Source organism: Phlebotomus argentipes, unplaced genomic scaffold (genome assembly GCF_947086385.1).
Source record: "Phlebotomus argentipes unplaced genomic scaffold, Phlebotomus argentipes genome assembly contig_15, whole genome shotgun sequence".
Taxonomy (NCBI): Eukaryota; Metazoa; Arthropoda; class Insecta; order Diptera; family Psychodidae; genus Phlebotomus; species Phlebotomus argentipes.
This window is the reverse complement of record NW_026776181.1, coordinates 9,219,006-9,237,743: the sequence shown is the minus strand read 5'-3', so window position 1 is coordinate 9,237,743 and position 18,738 is coordinate 9,219,006. Positions and strand designations below refer to the sequence as shown.

At 44.3% G+C, this 18,738-nt stretch overlaps 7 protein-coding genes across 7 annotated transcripts; 2 read left to right on the top strand and 5 right to left on the bottom strand.

Moving 5' to 3' along the window:
* Window positions 1-1,116: 1,116 nt before the first annotated feature.
* On the bottom strand, window positions 1,117-4,680 carry LOC132263375 (trifunctional enzyme subunit alpha, mitochondrial). The gene is made up of 5 exons (XM_059763111.1): window positions 4,507-4,680; window positions 4,339-4,449; window positions 3,307-4,148; window positions 2,469-3,238; window positions 1,117-2,394 (listed from the first exon to the last, which is right to left on the bottom strand). The coding sequence occupies exons 2-5, from the start codon at window positions 4,412-4,414 to the stop codon at window positions 1,773-1,775; spliced, it is 2,310 nt and encodes a 769-aa protein (XP_059619094.1). The 5' UTR covers window positions 4,415-4,449; window positions 4,507-4,680; the 3' UTR covers window positions 1,117-1,772.
* A 247-nt stretch (window positions 4,681-4,927) lies between these two features.
* LOC132263377 (transcription termination factor 4, mitochondrial) lies at window positions 4,928-5,881 on the top strand. Its single transcript, XM_059763113.1, has 2 exons — window positions 4,928-5,037; window positions 5,100-5,881. The coding sequence occupies exons 1-2, from the start codon at window positions 4,948-4,950 to the stop codon at window positions 5,862-5,864; spliced, it is 855 nt and encodes a 284-aa protein (XP_059619096.1). The 5' UTR covers window positions 4,928-4,947; the 3' UTR covers window positions 5,865-5,881.
* On the bottom strand, window positions 5,870-8,423 carry LOC132263378 (palmitoyltransferase ZDHHC3). The gene is made up of 4 exons (XM_059763114.1): window positions 8,193-8,423; window positions 7,897-8,131; window positions 7,779-7,829; window positions 5,870-7,502 (listed from the first exon to the last, which is right to left on the bottom strand). Exons 1-4 carry the CDS (start codon window positions 8,306-8,308, stop codon window positions 7,095-7,097), a joined length of 810 nt encoding a protein of 269 aa, XP_059619097.1. The 5' UTR covers window positions 8,309-8,423; the 3' UTR covers window positions 5,870-7,094.
* Window positions 8,424-8,561: 138 nt separating this feature from the next.
* Window positions 8,562-9,928, bottom strand: LOC132263376 (dnaJ homolog subfamily B member 12). The gene is made up of 2 exons (XM_059763112.1): window positions 9,102-9,928; window positions 8,562-9,038 (listed from the first exon to the last, which is right to left on the bottom strand). The coding sequence occupies exons 1-2, from the start codon at window positions 9,926-9,928 to the stop codon at window positions 8,762-8,764; spliced, it is 1,104 nt and encodes a 367-aa protein (XP_059619095.1). The 3' UTR covers window positions 8,562-8,761.
* A 639-nt stretch (window positions 9,929-10,567) lies between these two features.
* Window positions 10,568-11,407, bottom strand: LOC132263379 (exosome complex component CSL4). Its single transcript, XM_059763115.1, has 3 exons — window positions 11,161-11,407; window positions 10,854-11,102; window positions 10,568-10,793 (listed from the first exon to the last, which is right to left on the bottom strand). Exons 1-3 carry the CDS (start codon window positions 11,320-11,322, stop codon window positions 10,572-10,574), a joined length of 633 nt encoding a protein of 210 aa, XP_059619098.1. The 5' UTR covers window positions 11,323-11,407; the 3' UTR covers window positions 10,568-10,571.
* A 61-nt stretch (window positions 11,408-11,468) lies between these two features.
* On the top strand, window positions 11,469-13,952 carry LOC132262770 (engulfment and cell motility protein 1). The gene is made up of 2 exons (XM_059762180.1): window positions 11,469-12,752; window positions 12,809-13,952. Exons 1-2 carry the CDS (start codon window positions 11,571-11,573, stop codon window positions 13,796-13,798), a joined length of 2,172 nt encoding a protein of 723 aa, XP_059618163.1. The 5' UTR covers window positions 11,469-11,570; the 3' UTR covers window positions 13,799-13,952.
* A 2,525-nt stretch (window positions 13,953-16,477) lies between these two features.
* On the bottom strand, window positions 16,478-18,712 carry LOC132261936 (uncharacterized). Its single transcript, XM_059760992.1, has 2 exons — window positions 17,579-18,712; window positions 16,478-17,524 (listed from the first exon to the last, which is right to left on the bottom strand). Exons 1-2 carry the CDS (start codon window positions 18,473-18,475, stop codon window positions 16,841-16,843), a joined length of 1,581 nt encoding a protein of 526 aa, XP_059616975.1. The 5' UTR covers window positions 18,476-18,712; the 3' UTR covers window positions 16,478-16,840.
* Window positions 18,713-18,738: the final 26 nt, after the last annotated feature.

Genomic DNA, 18,738 nt, shown 5'->3' with positions numbered 1-18,738 from the left:
GAAGCTCGCACGCACACACCGGCAGCTCTGAATGTTCTCAAGCGAAAATTTTCCTCGGGCAGCCTCAGCAAGACGGACACTTCAGCCCGCTCGAGCTATTGTTTTCCGCGAATACACGCGCTCGTGGGAGCCCCACGAAGAGCCCCACACGAGCAGCTACAGCCGAGTTATTTGCGTCCGAATACTGTGTGGATGGCCTCACGAATTTATTGCACGAGTCATCGTGCGAGAACTCCTCCGAGGCAACTCTCTCTCTAGCTATCATAAAACCACATGTTACCCCTTATCATCACCTTGTCCGCAGCCATGCACCCTCTCTACGCATTCATTTTTAATTTCTCCCGTCGAATTTTCACCTGTGCCTCTCCCACTCCTTGTAAGTCGAAGACGTCCCACCGATAAATTGCCACCAAATCGATCATTTGTGAGTGGACACGCGACACCCAATATTTGGGAAACATGAGTTCACTCCGTCGAAGACCACAAGACTAAAATCGCCCTTCCAGACAAGCACACAATTTGGCCATTTATCTTCGAGACACTCGCCTTCAGGGAAATCAACAGAAACTATACACAATATTGATAATATGACACTCCATTGAGTTCAACAAAAGCACCCTGCATGGAATGGAAACTATATATTCACACCCTTCTATTTGTATTACATTCAATTTAACTTTGCATGAAATTTGTAAAAAGAAATATTGCATTTTGTGATATCTCAAGACACACACGATAGAAATTAAATTTTCACATCACAGCAAGTAAACCACAATTGATAATATCAAATTCTCCCTTCTGCTCCTCAATCCTTCATTGCAAACCTATAAAGTAAACTTCTACAAAACTCTGGCCAAAGAAACCATACTTTATCAAATGTAATAAGAAATTTCAAATTTACTTGGAAACCAGCTGAAATCCTTCAAAATTCCAATCATAACTAAATGCACGTGAGCAAGATATATCGAAGAACTGCCTCAAGAAATACACACTTTATAACCATGCTTCGTGCATTAATCAAAGTTGGTCAGATTTCCCATTTCTATTAAACTAAAAGCTCACGTTTCCCACATAACGCAAAGTTTCCCTCAGTCAGCGATCAATTGAAAGACACCATTAAGAAAAAACATGATAATTTAATTTCCTCACTTGCGACTTACAGAATAAACAGTATAAAAATTTGTCTTACTCATTCCGAAGAGAGGGAGAAATGCTCAATTTAGAATAATGAAGAGAAAAAATAACCATAGACTTTCTATTGTGTATTACAAAATGTAAGATTGATCCTATTTTTAAGTAGTTCGATGTGTTGTGTTCTCTTTTTGCATTTGAATATTCGCTACTTTTTCCTAACATCATTTTCGTCATTTTGTGTGTTTTTCAACAACAGGAGGCAGAGAGAGCGCAAAGGACTTTGCGAAGTGCCTCGACAAATCTCTTGTGAAGACAAATAAGTTTAAAAAAAAATCGATTATAGTTTGTCCCTCTCGCGTGGTGGATTTGAATGTCGGGGCAATAAAGTGAAGCTCTGTGTGAAATTGTACAACTGAATCATCTCGAATATCAGTCGACCGGTGCCAAAAATAATTTCGGTTTTCTAAATAAATTAATTGACTTTATAATTCTTCGTAGGCATCAAAGAAATGTGTGTGATAGCACAAGGGGCATTGAATTGTTCCTTGTAGTTTATTTTCTCTCTCTGCTGCCATTCTTATATGAAATTTGTTGGAAATGTTACCTCAATCAGTGCTGTGATGTCTCGCTAAAACACCCTAGTTCGCCTTGTGAAACTTTTTCGAGGAATCCTTCGCCATGTCGAGGAGAGTTTGAGCCGGCTTGAAAGGAGCTCCATACAGATCTGCGTACGTGAGCATTTTGTCCACAAGCTTGCCCGCTGAGTATTGATCCACCCATCGGAATGGCCCTCCGGAGAATGGCGGGAAGCCCAGCCCGAACACTGCGCCCACGTCACCCTCCAGCGGATTGTCGAGGATCTTCTCTTCAAGGCACAAAACAGCTTCATTCACGAACCGTGACACCATTCTCAGCTGGAGATCCTCCACAGCGTTGGCACCTTTGGAGACCAGCGGATACTTCTGCCTGAGAATCTCAAGGGCGCCCGGATTCACTTCACGCGATCCACGACTGCCTGATTCGTAGATGAAAATGCCTTTGCCAGACTTGCGACCCAAAAATCCAGCCTTCACCATGTCCTCCAGCAATCGCAGATCTCCTCCACTGATCCTCTCGCCCAATTCCCTGGCCAGATCCACACTGATGTGCGCTCCCACATCAATGCCCACCTCATCAGCCAGTGTTGCACATCCCACTGGGAAGCCGAAGGACTTTGTCATCTTATCTAGATCCTTTGGATCGGTGCCTTCCTGCAGTATTCTATAAAACATTGAAAGTAGCAAAAGTATCGATAAGAAATCCTCTCTGCTTAGCTAATCTCAATGAAATCTCACCTGATTCCCTCGGAGATCATCGTGGAAAGGATCCTCGTTGTGTAGAATCCAGGCCCATCACCAACAGTTATAACCACCTTTCCTTGCTTCAATCCCACCGCCACAGCACTCGCGATAGTCTCCTTCGACGTTCCCGGATGCGTGATGATCTCCAGCAATTGCATCTTGTCCACTGGCGAGAAGTAATGCATGCCAATCACTTTGTCTGGCCTCGAGCTTCCTGCGGCGATCTTCGTAATGGGGATTGCACTCGTGTTTGTGGCGATGATGCAGTGAGATGGAACAACAGCCTCCAATTCCTTAATGACTTTGTGCTTGATGTTCAAATTCTCGAAGACAGCTTCAATGACCATATCAGCCTTTCTGAATGGTTCATAGCTGAGTGTTGACGTGAGATTGGCCATATGCTTATCGCGATCAAGTGCTGAGAGTCGTCTTCGCTTCACCGCATTCTCGAAGCCATTCTGCACTTGTCCCAGACCACGACTGAGTCCAGCGTCGGTGGTGTCCTTCATGACAACATTGTAACCCTTGTCGACGCTCACCTGAACAATTCCTGCGCCCATCAAACCCGCTCCCAGAACACCAATGGTCTTAACTGGAAGACTCGGCTTGCCAAAGCGATTCTTCTTGCACTCCGTTTGACCCCTAAACAGTCCAATAAGACCTTTAGATTGAGGTGTTTGTGAGAGTTCGCCAAAAGCAACACGTTCAGCTTCGTATCCTGCATCAGTTCCTTTGTCAGTTCCAGTTCGGATCACATCAAGGATCTGCAGAACAATTAAAGCACACAATCTGAAATGCTGTCCAAGTTTAGGAAGAAAGAAACTACACCAACCTTCAGAGGAGCCGGATAAAGACCTCCAGTTTGCTTCATCACTTGTTCCTTGGCCTTTCCGAACACCTTGTCCTTCACCCAACCAATGTCCAGTGCAAACGCCATGGCCTTGTTCACGAAGCCCTTCTTCTCGCGATCCACCTTCAGCTTTCCCGTTGCCAATTCCCTTGCCACTTGCACCGCCACTTTCTCCAGGTACTGCATGGTATTAACGTCAGCAGGCTGAAGTCCTGGGCCGAGTGGGGTCACCAGTAAGTCCACAATCCCCAATTTCTTCGCCTTGTCGGCCTTTACGTACTTTCCTGTGAGTGCCAAATCGAGGGCCGTTGGAATTGAGGTCAGCTGAGTAAGTCGCTGTGTGCCACCGGCGCCGGGCAGTAGACCCAGCATCACTTCCGGAAGTCCCAGGCTTGTGCTCTTGTCTTTTGTGGCGATTCTATAGTGACAGGCTAACGCCAGCTCCAATCCCCCACCCAGACAAGCACCATTAATTGCCGCCACAACGGGCTTTCTGCTCTTTTCTATCCTGTTGAACATGATCTGGCCATCGTGAGAGACTCTCTGACCTTCCTGCGCAGTCTTGCACTTCTCCAACATTCCAATATCCGCCCCGGCGACGAAGCATCCCGGTTTCGCTGAAATCACCACTGCCGAGTTCACCGCGGCATTAGTCTCCAGATCCCTGAGCACATTCTCGAACTCCCTGCTGACTTCCTCGCCCAGAGAATTCACCTTCACGTTGGGAGAATCCAATGTCACCACGAGAACTCCGTCCACCACCTTCGTCTGCATGTGCTTCTGGGCAGTGGCATCGCTGGCGAATCTCTGCAGACTGACTGCAGCTGTAAGTAACATGTGAAACTGTCTATCATTCCGTTTTTCTCTTGAATCTCGAGTCCAAAGTCCAAAAGTTAACATCATAATTTTTTGCTTATCATATTGTACTTTTACACCGCTCGGGATCTCCCGTGTGACGTGTGACATAACATAAATCTTTACAGCTCCACTAAAGTATAGATAGAAATGATTTACCTGGCGAGAAGCTCCTAATTCGCGATGATATCCACGAAATTCGTGTGGTGTTGCTCAACAAGCGAACAGAAGCCATTACTTATTTTTTATTACAAAAATAAGGCAATAAACCTGCCAAAAGGTGAAATTCATCAATACCAGGGCGATTAAGAGACTCCAGTGACTTACTTTAGGTGAAATTTAAGAACTTTCGTGTATATTTATTCACTATAAAACTAAAGCAAAAATTATACGGCACAAAATACAAAGTGCAAGAGAGAAATGAATGCGGTGAATTATCATATCTCGCACTGCCGCCAACAGTGATTTCGAACATTTTTTCTACGTTTCGAATGTGTAAAATAATATTACATAAATTACATTTAAACCGCGGGAAGAATGGACGGAAAATTTAGCGTTGTTTACATATTGAAAACCTTGTGAAAAACCCGGAAAATAGATTCAATTTAATTCAATTCTTTTTGCATCATCAATGCACAAGCAGCAGTTCACCGAGTTCACATTATTGGATTACGGACAATTTTTACCAAAAATACAACGAAATTTATTACTCTTTCGATGATTCGTTTCGTCACTTTCGAGAATTCACTCCGCTGTCAAAATAAAAACATGCTTATTCGCCGGGTGTTTTTCTCCAAATTTCCCGGGTTTCCCAGCACTAACAGGAGGTTCTGGTCATCCGTGGCAGCTCCACAATTGGTAATTAAGATACTTTTGATTCAATTTCCTAAATAACTTAAGAATATTGTGTTAATTCGCAGATTGACTCGCTAACCTCCATGACGGATGGAGAAATCAATGCTAATGCAATTGATCAGACCCTCAAACTGAACCCGAAGCTCCTGGAATATGATTTAGAGTCGTGGCGAAGGATTGTGTCCACATTCAGAAATCAAGGATTCCCTTCATACATGCTTCTGCCGCTAATCGTGAACCACCCGCCGATTCTTCACAGGAGTGCGGAACAGATCAACTTTGGCCTGGACAAGTGGAACACAAGCCAATTCGGGGAGAGGAATATTATGAAACTGATCACGCGGTATCCTGACCTGCTGGAAATATCCAAAAGCGAGAAATTCATCTCTGATCGCATAGGGTACTTGCAAATATACGCAGAAACGAGGAAGAACGTCTTCACGATGATCATGAACTCTCCGTGTCTCATCACGGATAAAGTGCACGTAATTGATTCCAAGATCGCGTATCTGAAGGACACAATGAGGGTGGATTTGAGCGAAGTGCTAAAGTCGGAGGTGTTTTCCAAAACGTATTCGAAAATCCGCACCCGCCACACGTTCCTAGATCGCTTGGGAGTGTACAAACAGAGGAGCTACAAAGCAGACGCCAGAGCTATCAGCACTAATCCCAAGTTGTATCAAATAATGGATACAAGCGACAAAACCTTCGCAACAAAGATCGCCTTTGTCACGCTGGAGGAATACGAAGTGTTTGAGGAGCTCTACGCCCGCGAATTGAGGGAGGATGAGGAATTTGAATCATTGGAGAGTGATGGCGATGAAGAGTAATAAAATTTATAAAACAATCATGTATATTTCTTCATAAGATTACACACATAAATGTGTCTGGTTAGACAAGACATTTAGTACGCCTTAAATGATAAAAAGGCAAAGCACAATATTTCAAAAATCTCACTTTTGGACTCTATTATAATAATACTTCAATTGAAATTGAAAAGAAAATTTCAATTTTGCTTAGCAAGACAAATCAACTAACCTTGAAAGACACCTTTTGGAACATATAAGCTAATTATTTTAGAATTTGCTTTATTCATTGAACACAAGTTTCCCGAAAATTGTACCAAAGTCATACATGAATTGAGATAAAAGGTAACACATCAAAGTCCTGGGTTCACATTTAAGCACTTGCACTACTTCTCTACATTATTTAATCTCTCTGGCAAAATTGGGTTATTTCAGCAAATTGAAATGGCATTTCACTATTAACAAACTATCGAACGAAAGTCACGTGCAATTGTGGAAAAATTGATCTATGTCTCTAACCTACTCGTATCAAATAGACCAGCTATTATCCTTCCCATCTATTGCCTAATTCCCATTCACTTTCCTTATTGCATTAGATAAAAATAAATATTTCACATTGATATTGACTTACATTTTACAACTATCTTATTATCCCATAGATATAAAAGCTATAGTAGATGCTACAATTACGATTTTGATTCATTACCCAAAAATTGTGACTTGTTTTGTTTGCCATAGAAGATTTGAGTTTCCCAATAACTTATCAAAATAAATAGTACAACGAAAATGTCTCACATCTATTTGCCATCTCTTGTTTCACATCCCTGTTTGGTGTTTTTAAACACACACTCAAAAGTTATTAAATCGAAATATCAATAATGGTATGTATGTCACTTTGGAAGCTAATACACATTGATCCATTCAGGAATAAGGAAAATACAACAACGCAATCGTCAAAGGAAATGCAGTGATGATTAGTAATCTAACGCGTATACTTAAGAATAGCCAATTTTGTCGCTTTTTCAAGGCATTACATATAATAGTACTTTTTGACCGCTAAACCCGTGCCAGAAACGTGAATTTTGCCGCAAAGTGCAGTTAACTTTATTGGACTGCGCATAAGCTCTCTTTCCTACGTGTTCTCCAATAGAACTAATCCCAACAACGAAAGGTAAACCAACAGAAACCCTTAAATTAAAGCTGAAAATGGTAAATACGTACACCTCAGTGGAATGCCAGAAGAGAGTGCTTGTCTCAGATGTCCTGCTGACTGAGGAGGGGCGTGTCATACTTGCGATTGAGGGTGGCACATGGAAGCATCCAGAGAAGCGGGTGCTCCTGGCCGAACACGTCTGCCAGAAGGGCCAGCTTCGGTCTGTACGGTCGATAAGTTCCTTTCTGCTGCAGAGCCTCCACAGCTGTCTCGTCATACAGAATGGCATGCATCTGGTCCACCATGATGGCGATCACGAAGAGCCCGAAGAGCGTCGACTCCAGGAACAGAAGCACGCTGTGCAGGAGACGCGACTGGGAATCCGCCGTGTCCGTTGAGCACGTCTCGCAGGGCGTCACCCAAGATATCACAATCAGAACGATGGAGTAGATTGCAAGGATGATGACGTAGACTAGAAACTGTAGGAAGTATTTTTGATTGTTTTCGCCCTACAAGAAGAAAGATTTTGACTGATTAGGCTTAACTTCTATTCCTCTGATTAACATCGCACTTAACAGTACTCAATATTTAATACACATCAACAACAACTGTGGCATGAATCATTTGACTCTGCGTCTTTAGAAATTTGACTCAAGCCCTTTTATTATTATTACATGGCAAAGCACTTAATGAACATGAGCGACCAGCATATTTTCTCTTCCATTTGTCGGGCCCCTTTTGAGAAATATTTTGGGGGAATTGGGCATAAAATGAAGCACACTCACCACACATGAGTTGATCCATGGGCAGTGATGGTCGTAACGCCGAATACATCGCTGTGGAGAGAGATAAGATAGTACTTAGATTTGGACTGCTTATTACTGGAGCGTGAAAGTCTCTCACTTTGCAGATGCGGCAATGATGGGCTCGTGGGGGCCTGAAGGTCTCACAGCGCGTGCACACGGTCCACTCCTCCTTCTCCAGCTCACCCTTCTCAGTCGTGTGGATATCAGAGAAGTCCAGACGATTCTGGGGCAGAGGCACTGTGCCCGGATCTGAGAAGACTGCCCGCAAGTGCGCCATCGCGAGGAGAAAGACAATCGTGTTGAAGAGAATCACATGGAGAGGTGCCCAGAAACTGCGGCAGAGATAAAAGGTAGTCGTGAGTGATGAATTGTGCTGATGATTGGCGATTTTACCTATTTTGCAGACTCTGCAGAATGATCCACTTTATCACAACGTAGTCCGCATAGATAATCGCCATGTAGGTCACGAGTAGACACGCAATTCCACATGGGTCCTTCACGAAGGGCATCTTAGTGAGTTTATGAACTAGTATGCAACTAAATTAAGCTACACATTAGTGATTAAACACAATTATTTTGCGAATAAATATTGTAGCCATTTTTTCTCGGCTCGATTCTTCCGTGGCTTTGAAGTATCGAAAAATCACCCGAAACACGGTGGCCAACGTTTCGAACATGCGCACCCATTCGAGAAAAAAGTCATAAAAAAGACAAGAAAAAACCACTCCAGACGCAGATTCTTCAATGAAAATCTTTTACTACAGGAATGATCACAACGATATCCAGGGAGATTTTGTAACACTTTATTTTATGAATAACATTAAATTAAACCATACAGCCGTAGTAAAATTCTGACCATGAAAATAAGAATATCTGGACAACCGTCATGAATCTGTGATAATCTCTCCGACAAAACAACTTTTTTCAATGGCAACCACTCTTTAAATCCTCCCTCGCAACCCTCAGTAGCTCTGGAGCTTTTGCAAATCATCACATGAAGGAGTCGCTGTGTTTTGTGCTTTTCTGTACATATTCGCATCACCAAAGTTGCGCGCCTTCATAATCATTGACTCTTTGTATTGCCGTTCCCTGAAACACTTGTGCTTCAGGTTTTGATAGTACTCCTCCTCGACCGCCGTCTCCAGACGACTGACCGATCCTTGATATTCCGAGTGAAAATTGTCTTTCACATAATAAGCCACTTTCCAATTGGCAGTCTTCCGCATCACTGAATATTTTCTGCAAGAGACAAGAGACAATTTCAGTGACAATTGTGTGTTACGAGTTTCATCGTGAACTTACTGGTTTGGTTGCAAGCTGTAAATGGGATCAGAAATGAAGAACGAAGACATCATGGACAGCATAATTAGCAGTAGGATTGGCAGAAGATTAATCAAGGCTGCATAGCTGTTCTGTTGCTCTCGCTGGGCGTGATTCTCGCCGGTTCGCTGATATCGACGCTGGCGCATGTACACATTCTGCTGGGGAAAGCTGCCGCCGAAGAACATGGAGAAGATTTCCTCCGGCGTGTACTCAGAATCAAATCCGCGCGAGTATCCGCCAAATTGAAAACCGCTGTAATTGTGAGCCGCGTGCTCAGCACGTCCTGAGTGCGTTTGCTCGCCATACAAATCGTATGACTTCCTCTTTTCGGCATCGGTGAGTATCGCTGCCGCATTGCCCACGGCCTTGAACGCCTCCACAGAGCCCGGAGCCTTATTCTTGTCCGGATGCAGCTGCAGGGCCAACTTCTTATACGCCTTCTTTATCTCAGAATCTGTGGCGTCCTTCGAAACGCCCAGCACTTCATAGTAATCCTTGCACTTTTTCACCTTCTTCACGGCCTCCAGCTGATCACTGGTGTACTCCACCTCTGTTGATTTTGCCGAGTCAGCATTGCTGGTGGATTTCTTCTCATGACGCTTGTATGGTCCGGTGTTTTCCTCAGCAGAAGGCTGGTTTTCCTTGTTGCACCCTTTCAGCTTCTCCAGCAGTTCCTTCGCATCTTTGGTCTGGTACAAACGTTCAGCTTTCTGCAAGAACTTCTCAGCTCGGTCTAATTTTCCCTCAGCCAGTGCATTACGCGCAATGTCCACACAACGCAAGGCTTCATCACGATTGCTCTCCATCGTCCAGCAGTATTGCAAATTCCTCAATTTTAGCCTCGATTTCAGCTATGAGAGTGATATTCCAATAAGTTTGACCTTTGAAATGATGGATCAAGGCTGAGACACCCTGAAAATGCAAGAAAAGTAGACATGAATTAGCGATCACGTGATCAAAACAGAAAAAAAAAATTCTCAAAAATTTGTGGAAACATTTTTTCTGGGAAATTTTATCCCATTTTCATTTGTGTACAAAATATTAATCAGAATTGATTTACAGCTAGAAATTCTATTAAAATCTAATGCATATGACATTTCCTATACCGATCCGAGGAATGTTTCAACACTTATTCTGTACAGGGAAAATCCAATTAAAATTTAGTACAGAACCCCAGAATATTTCATTTCCACTTTTCAACGCACTTTTACATCACTTTTCACAATCTTACCCTAAGTTCTTCTTCGGAAAACACTTCAAGGAAGCGTTGAATTCACTATTTCACAATTTTCTTTATTCTATCCATGCAGATTGAGGAAGTATTCTTCAACCGAGAAAGAATTTGCGTGTCTGACGGCCATAAAATCGTGACAACTGCGCGATGACAAGACAACACTGTGAAAAATCAAGAGCAAAGGGTTTCTCAACTTGAAAATCAACTCCGCACATTTAATCTTTTCGTGGCAAATCTGGTAAACAATAGTTCGTGGAAACCACACGCGCCACTTTCCGTGGTTCCTTCATCAGAGTCTCAGGGCATTGCATCTCGTCCCAACTGATAGGAACCATCGGAACAACTCCCGTTGAATCATTCTTTGATATCGCCATCGCCACTCCGAGCTCATTCTCCGCCGTTGTCAGCTGATAGTGGTGCAATTCCGTCTGCGGCATCTGAAAGAGTGAAACATTGAGAGTCTGCAGTGCAGTTATGAGGCTCATATCCCAATTTACCACTCTTGCCAAGATAACATCTCCTGGACGGAAGCACTTTTGTACCTCCACACTGTCCCTCTCAGCTGCTCTGATGTCCTCCTTCTTCAGCACTCCGCGATAACTTCTGTTGAGGATTTTGTGGCCAACACTAAAGATGAGGCATTTTGCAAATCGCTGATTCACAACTGTTATTTTCGCTGTTACAACATCCCCAACAGTTGGCACAATTGTCTCCATTCCCAGTGGCTTTACCTCTATGAAAGTTGTCTGGGAAATGGTAAATGAATTAATAATTGCTCTGTATTTTAGAAGTAAAAGTATTTACCGATTTTTCTTTCCATATATTGACTTGGCCGGTTAACACTGTGTAAATGTAGCCATCTCCTCTCTCGTAAGTTCCGTGTCCGGCCACTGTATTTTCATCCGCACAGCACAATCTCTGTCCAGGCACACAAAATATCTTCTGATTTTCCACCCCAGAGTCCATTTTCTCGAGTTTTCCAAGGAAAATTTAGAGATAAACAGTGTACTGAAAGTCGCGTGTTTTTGTTGACTAAATTGGACGTTTCACTGACATCTCCGGATTCCCATCGGGCAATTCCGGATTTCGCCGCGACGCCGAAATACACCTGTCAGATGTCTACACCCATAAATTGCTGTGCAAATGCTTATTGTCTGAAGTGGGAATGGAAATTTGGTGAATTTGTGCACATAGAGAATACAGTATCGTCATAAATGCTACCGAAAGCAACGAGGATGCCAGTGCTGAAGGATTCCCACATTGTGAAGATTGCGGTGGAGCTGGAGAATCAGCAGCAAAATGCCCAACTTATTGAGTTCGACCAACGCCATCCGCTCACCAGTATTATTCAGGATCTCTGCAATCACTGGAACATCCTTGATCCAGAGAACTACGCCCTGCAGTTCTGTGAGCAGAATTACAAGAATTACGTGACGGAGAAGAATCGCAATGAGGTGAAGAACGGAAGTGTGCTGCGACTGACTGATTCGCCGTCCAAGACGGCGCACGACATTCTTGAGATACTCAAATGTGGGAGTGTTCCGGAGAAGACTCAGGTGCTGGAGAACTTATCGACCCTCAGCATTGATCTCACGTTCGCGCTGGAGTTCATCAAGGAGCAGGGATTGTCGCTCATCATCACGATGATTGAGGATGAGAAGATCGTAGGCGATATGCTGAAGTTCGCTCTCCTCTCGTTTGTTGAGCTGATGGAGCACGGCACAGTGTCATGGGACATCCTGCAGCCAACGTTCATCGCTCGCAATATCTTCTTCATCAACACTCCAACGGCTGTGCTGAAGGAAGTGGTCCAGTGCGCCCTATCCATTCTGGAGAACATCGTGCAGAACTGCACAAAGTCTTCGTGTGTGGAGAAGGACATCACGCTGGAGAACTTGCTGAAGCTCCTCCAGGACTCCTCTTCGCAGGTGATACAGCAGAATGCAATCGCCTTAATCAATGCCCTCTTCATCAAGGGCGACGAGGCGAAGAAAAGGAGCATCGCCGCGACTTTCGCCACAAAACAGTACAGATCTGTTATCTTGTCCAACGTTATCAATGCGAATATCGGCACTGAGATGGCTCATCAGCTGTACGTGCTGCAGACACTGACCATGGGTCTTCTGGAGCATCGAATGAACACCAAGATGAACGCCCAGGATCAAGATGCACATGACAAAATCAAGGAACTTCGGCGAATCGCATTCGATGATGGGGCGGACTCCCAAGCTGACACGGCCAAGAGGCAGAATCACCAGTATTCCACGTACTACAAGAAGTTGGGCTTCAAGTCTGACATCAATCCTGCACAAGATTTCGTTGAGGCGCCTCCGGGAATGCTGGCACTGGACTGTATGGTGTATTTTGCCCGGAACTTTGGCCAAAACTACAAGAAGGTAATGTGAGGATGAATGAAAATGACCAGAAGTTTGATTGTCTGACTATTTTGCAGGTCGTCCATGAGAATAGCTGTAGAGCGGATGAGCATGAGTGTCCTTTTGGGCGCACAAGCATTGAGTTGGTGAAATTGTTGTGCGAGATCATCAAGATCGGGGAGCCACCTTCAGAGCAGTGCCAAGATTTTCACCCCATGTTCTTCACGCACGATCACCCCTTCGAGGAGTTCTTCTGCATATGCATTGTCATCCTCAACAAAACGTGGAAGGACATGCGAGCGACTAATGAGGATTTTGCCAAAGTGTTTAGCGTTGTGCGCGAGCAGATCACGCGCAGTTTGACGGGCCGACCTGGCAATCTGGATGACTTCCGATCGAAGATACACAGCCTCACGTACAGCACAATCACACAGCTGAGGCAGCAGGAGCGCACGTCGAAAGAGGACATTGAGAGCACGGCGTCTGCTATTGTGAATCTCAAGGAGAAAATCACTCCGGAGATTATGAAGTTGATCAGGGAGCAGCGTTTGGGATTCCTGGTGGAGGGAACACGCTTCTCAAAGTACTCTCGCGGTGTCCGGAGCAAGGATAAGTTTTGGTATGTGCGTCTCTCGCCAAACCATAAGGTCATCCACTACGGTGATTGCGACGAGAAGACCGTGCCAACGCTGGAGGAGCTCAGCAACAAAGTGCAGGTGTTGGACATCAAGCAGCTCCTCGTGGGCAAGGAGTGTCCTCACATGAAGGAGATGCGAGGCAGGAAGTCCGCAGTGAATCTCGGCTTCTCCATCACCTTCGACAACACGGAGCAGGCCACGCTGGACTTTGTGGCTCCTGATGAGACCACATTTTACTACTGGACAGACGGCGTGAATGCTCTGCTCGGACTGCCCATGACGAGCAAGCAAAAGGAAGAGGATCTGAAGACACTTCTGTCCATGGAGATCAAGCTGAGACTCCTGGACACTGAGGGTGTGGATATCTCCAAGGAGCCGCCGCCAATTCCTGAGGATCCGGAGAACTATGATTTTTGCTTCGAAAATTGATTCCACGAAAGAGATATTTTATCAGTATGCCAAAGTGTAATTTAAAATGTTTGCACTCAATTTCAATATTTTTATGATATTTTTACAATTTTTCATGCTGTATACAAGGGAAATATGTATGACTTTCCAAATAAAAAAGTGTCTATATAAAACACGCTTAATAACTAAAGCGGAAAACTCCTGAAGCGCGAATCCTGAGATGCTAGAGCACTGTTCTGGAGCTGAATAGAGAATAAAACGGATTAAATATACACAATAAATCGTACGTTAAAGACTTTATTTCATTAGTAAGAGATTTCACATTACACGAAGATGAGAGGAATCGAAGCATCTTAACGATCATTATTTAGTAAATGCGCTCATAGAATAAGATGTAAGGCTTAACTTTTAAGATCTCATTTTCAGTCACTTCCTTCACGTAGATATCGTCAAGCATTAACCACTTTCCTTGCGGACGCACGTTGCCACAGATGGAGGGTTCTTCATTCTTACCAACGAATTTCTTCTTGGCAGAATTGGCGAACAATTCTGTCTTGCTATTTCTCGGCAAGAATTTCCAACGCTCATTTTCAGGTGTCATATGAGGCCTCATCCTCACGTACGCAACGTGGTGCCAATCTGTCCTACCTCTAATATAGGGAGAGTCGTAGTTCACGAGTACCACCATGCCGTACAAGGAATACAGGAGCTTCCTCTGCCGCTGATTCACATTCGGCAAGTTATTCACTTCTGAAGTGCAGAAGGGAGCAATATCCAGCACTATCGGAAAAGAGCCACATGGATCTGAACGAATCTTCAATTCTCCGCATATGTACTTGAATTGCTGAGAATGGAGAACAAGCACAGGTGGCGGACTGGAGATGAAAACTTGCTTCATTGTAGTTGTATAGACTGTTCCGCCATCCTTTCCACTTAGGCGTCGAGTGCAATCTTCGCAAACCACTTTCTTCTTATCAGATCTCGAACCTGTGAAGACAATCAAGTTCTTATCCACATCAGAAAGCTTATCATAGTTAGCCAACGGACATGGGATCATTCTAAAGTAGATGTAAGTTTGGTCAATCCAGTACGAGTTGCAGTGTCCAGAATCGTCATGGTTCTTCTCCTCGTTGAAGTTGCTCGGCAACGGCAGTGAAATGTCCAGAACACACTCATTATGCGATGATGCGTAGTAGCACCTGTGACAAACGGTGAAGGACTTAAGGATAATACCGAAGACACGCTCAGGCTTTAGTATTTTATCTTCCGCCTGTTTCTCGTAGAATTTGAACATCAGCTTCATATCACCTTCCACCGTTTCTGGATCCACTTTACTGCTCACGCCGAGGGAGCCCAAAATGACCGATTGATAGCGTCGCAAGTCCTCACAGCGAACATTCTCGAGCAAGCGACTCAATAATTCGTGTGCATCTGTGTAACCATCGCCACAAAATTCTGGCCATTTAGTAATCACTTGCCTGAAAAGCATCAATGGATTGAAAAATCGCCCGCCGGCGCGAAGTATATCAATTGTATAAGCCAAACTGGAGGTGCAATTATCGTCTTCATCAGGAAAAGTGCAGGAAATTGGTGGTAGATTCACCACAGATCCATCGGTAAGCGTGAGCTGACCACCAGAAAGCTCAATTCTGAAAGATGTAATCAAAAACATTAATCAATCTGCGCAAATGTATATGTTAAGTGTACTTACTTTGCTCCAGGCTCGACGGATTCCTTGAGTACCTCTGATAAGTAGGGCGTCTGAGCGAGGCATTGGAGAACAGCATTGAAAAAGGAGCTGTTCCCATTATTTACCAGACCACAAGGAACATAAACAGGACGAAGTGCGAAAGTCATTGTAGAGCTTCCGGAGGATGTTTGGTCTCGGGATGGGGAAGAAGCAGCCACGTCCTTCAATTCCTTCTTGGTCTTTTTTATTTCTGTATCAAGTTTCTTCTCGATCTTTTTTGAAAGATCATTTCGTCTTTTAACACTCTTCATTTCTATGGATTGTGCGAATGATGACGTCACTACAAAGAGAGATAAAGAACAGAGCGCATTAGAAAAATGAATATTGCAGTTGCATGCGTTATATAATCTCTCGCGAATAAAAACAGAATTTTGAAGCGAAACTCCGTAATTTCTCCATTTTCTCTCCCAAATCTAGAATCGTTCGGAGTTCGAAGATCACACGAATCCCAGACAGATACACAAGATAAAAAATTTACGCTGTTTCCTAAACAAAGCATTTGTCACGAAATTTCATGAAAAAGACCCAAATTGTGTGTATCTTAGAAATAAATTAAAGAAAATCGAGGGATAAAGCCATGATGACAGGGAAGACATGAAAAAATATGGTGAATAGCGTCATTAGCTCAACATTTTTCCATTTGATTTCCAGGAAGTTTTCATGCGAATACTCTGAAACTACAAGTGTTTTACTGTGATTGGGATCCGTACTCACTGTTTTCGTTGAAATATTTAGAAATTGCCACGGGAAAACTTGTGAAATTGAATCTTTTCTTTCACTCAGTGAAAAAACTCCTTTCGAAGGCTCTCGAAATGACCGATGTGAAGTTTGTTGCTTTTCCAAATGCAACGGACTTTTCGAAATTGTCGAGCGCGCGTTCTTTGAATATTGTCTAAGATTTCCTTTGCAAATCCTTCCACTTCTAAATTGATGAATAACCTTTAAGGTGTGGAGAAAACATTTATTTGCAAGTGTTAATATAAAATATAGCAATAAACTAAAGTGATTATTAATTATATTCAGTTTGTATCCTTATCATGTGATTGAGGAATGCCGAATTAGTGTCTTTAAAATTAATTTAGCATTGTTGGTCGGATTCAGTATTGCGTATAAACTTGCACAAAGCAGTATATTAAGTTTAAAAACCTAAAAGCTACAAGCTTCTTATTCAACAATTTTCTCTTCCATATGGTATGTTAAAGCACTTTTGGGAAATAATCTTAACATTGTACAATCAAGTGAATAATTAGAGATTTTGATGAAAGATCATTTAAAATAAACCTCATCAATGCTATTTCGCGCTGCAATTGTTATCAGAGATTATCATCCACATTTATTTCGCTCTCGTCAATCCGGTCCGGAAGGCAGACGAAGAACTCAAACAAATTCAGCACTGGTCCACGCGAGAAGGGGTTTTGGTATTTGCCCCGTTTGTCCCTCAAGTAAGGGTAGCGCTTGTAGTTAAACATCTCATTAGTGGTGAGATTCATGCAGGCGTGGAGGATGGATGTGCACGTAAGAATCCAGCCGAGGCCGCAGAACAGAAAAGCCTCCATCAGTCCCAGGACGTAGAGCAGCGTGAAGCCCTCGATCATGACGCAATAGCACGCGAAGTAGATCGTGAAGCTGCAGTTGATGGCGACACTGAGCACGAACAGGAAGAACCACATGCGATTGCGCAGTCCCACGCAGTTGTAGATGAACGGGCAGTGGTGGTCGAAATAGGATACACAGCGATTGCAAATCCTGCAGTGCTTGGCGCGCAGCGGACGAAGGCAGCGGCAGCTGTGGCAGAGGCGCGAGAGGAAGACGTTGCGCTTCTTCCACTTGTCGAAGTAGGGGATCTGCTTGATGGCGCGATAATAGGAATCGGCATTCAATGGAATGTATCCGGGATCCCGGCGGTTTGCTATTATCCAGCTGATCCACATCACAGCGTTCCAGTATATGAAGCAGTAGTGCGACCTCCTCAGAATGTTCCAAGTTATGGGAATGCACTGCAAGTCATACGAATATTAGATCTCTACAATGTAGAATATTTCCCAACTCACCCTTATCATATACATGGGATAGCCCCAGAGCAGTACAGAGCACACGAAGAGAAGCAGTGGACCCTTGGAATTGCCGGCGCCGCCGAAGAGAAGCCCCCAGAGTTCAGAGATGGGCGGAAACCAGCGAGATTTCTTCTTGATTTCGTTATTCAGCAGTTTCACCACGTCGCTGTGCTGATGGCTCTGGGCCAGCATGAGTGGAGTCTTGCCGTTCTTGTCCTTCGGCTCGAGATCCAAGTTACTTTTCTCACTCAAGAGACGGACACACAGGAGATTCCCTGACAGGCAAGCCAAATGTAGAGGCGTAGAGCCAAAGTTGTCGGTCTTCTGGAGATCCACTCCAGAATAGGTTAGCAAGCGAATAAGCTCTGCGTGGCCCTTATATGAGGCCCAGTGAAGTGCTGTGTCTCCATTGATGTCCGTGAGATGATTGTGAGCGCCCATTCCGAGGAGGAAAGCCGCCGTGGCTGTTCTACCGTACATGCAGGCCGTCATCAGCGGAGTGAGACCCTTGAAGTCGGCCGCATTCACTGCCACTCCGGCCAGCAGGAGAACCTGCACAACTGCAGTGTGGCCTTTGCGGCAAGCCCAGTGAATAGGCCGCGGTCCTTGAGTGCCCAGGCATGGCAGATCAACAGGAGCGTTCCTCTCCACGAGATACCGCATCATCTCGGCATTTCCGTCCAGGGCCACCCAATGAGCTGGCGTGTACCCGTGCTTATCCCGCGCAGACAGGGTCTCTGCCCCCAGCTTCTCCACCAGATTTTCCACATCGGACACCTCTCCGTTTTTGATCACGTCGAAGATGTCCTCCGTGCTGGACGCCTCCTCCAGGATGTTATTGTCCTTGTCATTAGTGGGAGTGGTGGTAGCATCCCTATTCTCCTCCGTCACCATCCCACAAGCTGTGAGGGGCAGGGCCCACACATTGCGAGCTGCCCCAGGGCTTGGGTGAATCTTACTCTGCGTCTTGATGCTGTCTGCCACGATTGGGATATTGATATTCCTTCACTGCCTAACAAAACACCTCGCTGGATCCCTCTAAATCAGATTTGGAGTCACTTTCACTAAACACACGTCACTGAATGCAGCAAAATCGATTGTTTTGGAGGAAAAATCAATTTCTGCGCACTTGCGCAGTTGAAAACAAAGAAGTGAGG

Excerpts from the sequence above, each read along its gene's own strand:
- LOC132263375 (XM_059763111.1), bottom strand. The coding sequence starts at position 4,414 with ATGGCTTCTGTTCGCTTGTTGAGCAACACCACACGAATTTCGTGGATA. Across the intron at positions 4,149-4,338 it reads AATTAGGAGCTTCTCGCCAG|CTGCAGTCAGTCTGCAGAGA; the intron begins GTAAATCATTTC and ends TGTTACTTACAG. Across the intron at positions 3,239-3,306 it reads TTTATCCGGCTCCTCTGAAG|ATCCTTGATGTGATCCGAAC; the intron begins GTTGGTGTAGTT and ends ATTGTTCTGCAG.
- LOC132263377 (XM_059763113.1), top strand. The coding sequence starts at position 4,948 with ATGCTTATTCGCCGGGTGTTTTTCTCCAAATTTCCCGGGTTTCCCAGC. Across the intron at positions 5,038-5,099 it reads CCGTGGCAGCTCCACAATTG|ATTGACTCGCTAACCTCCAT; the intron begins GTAATTAAGATA and ends GTTAATTCGCAG.
- LOC132263378 (XM_059763114.1), bottom strand. The coding sequence starts at position 8,308 with ATGCCCTTCGTGAAGGACCCATGTGGAATTGCGTGTCTACTCGTGACC. Across the intron at positions 8,132-8,192 it reads CTGCAGAGTCTGCAAAATAG|TTTCTGGGCACCTCTCCATG; the intron begins GTAAAATCGCCA and ends TCTCTGCCGCAG. Across the intron at positions 7,503-7,778 it reads CATGGATCAACTCATGTGTG|GGCGAAAACAATCAAAAATA; the intron begins GTGAGTGTGCTT and ends TTCTTCTTGTAG.
- LOC132263376 (XM_059763112.1), bottom strand. The coding sequence starts at position 9,928 with ATGGAGAGCAATCGTGATGAAGCCTTGCGTTGTGTGGACATTGCGCGT. Across the intron at positions 9,039-9,101 it reads TACAGCTTGCAACCAAACCA|AAAATATTCAGTGATGCGGA; the intron begins GTAAGTTCACGA and ends TGTCTCTTGCAG.
- LOC132263379 (XM_059763115.1), bottom strand. The coding sequence starts at position 11,322 with ATGGACTCTGGGGTGGAAAATCAGAAGATATTTTGTGTGCCTGGACAG. Across the intron at positions 11,103-11,160 it reads ATATATGGAAAGAAAAATCG|ACAACTTTCATAGAGGTAAA; the intron begins GTAAATACTTTT and ends ACCATTTCCCAG. Across the intron at positions 10,794-10,853 it reads ATGTTATCTTGGCAAGAGTG|ATGCCGCAGACGGAATTGCA; the intron begins GTAAATTGGGAT and ends TCACTCTTTCAG.
- LOC132262770 (XM_059762180.1), top strand. The coding sequence starts at position 11,571 with ATGCTACCGAAAGCAACGAGGATGCCAGTGCTGAAGGATTCCCACATT. Across the intron at positions 12,753-12,808 it reads TTGGCCAAAACTACAAGAAG|GTCGTCCATGAGAATAGCTG; the intron begins GTAATGTGAGGA and ends ACTATTTTGCAG.
- LOC132261936 (XM_059760992.1), bottom strand. The coding sequence starts at position 18,475 with ATGGTGACGGAGGAGAATAGGGATGCTACCACCACTCCCACTAATGAC. Across the intron at positions 17,525-17,578 it reads ATCCCATGTATATGATAAGG|TGCATTCCCATAACTTGGAA; the intron begins GTGAGTTGGGAA and ends TATGACTTGCAG.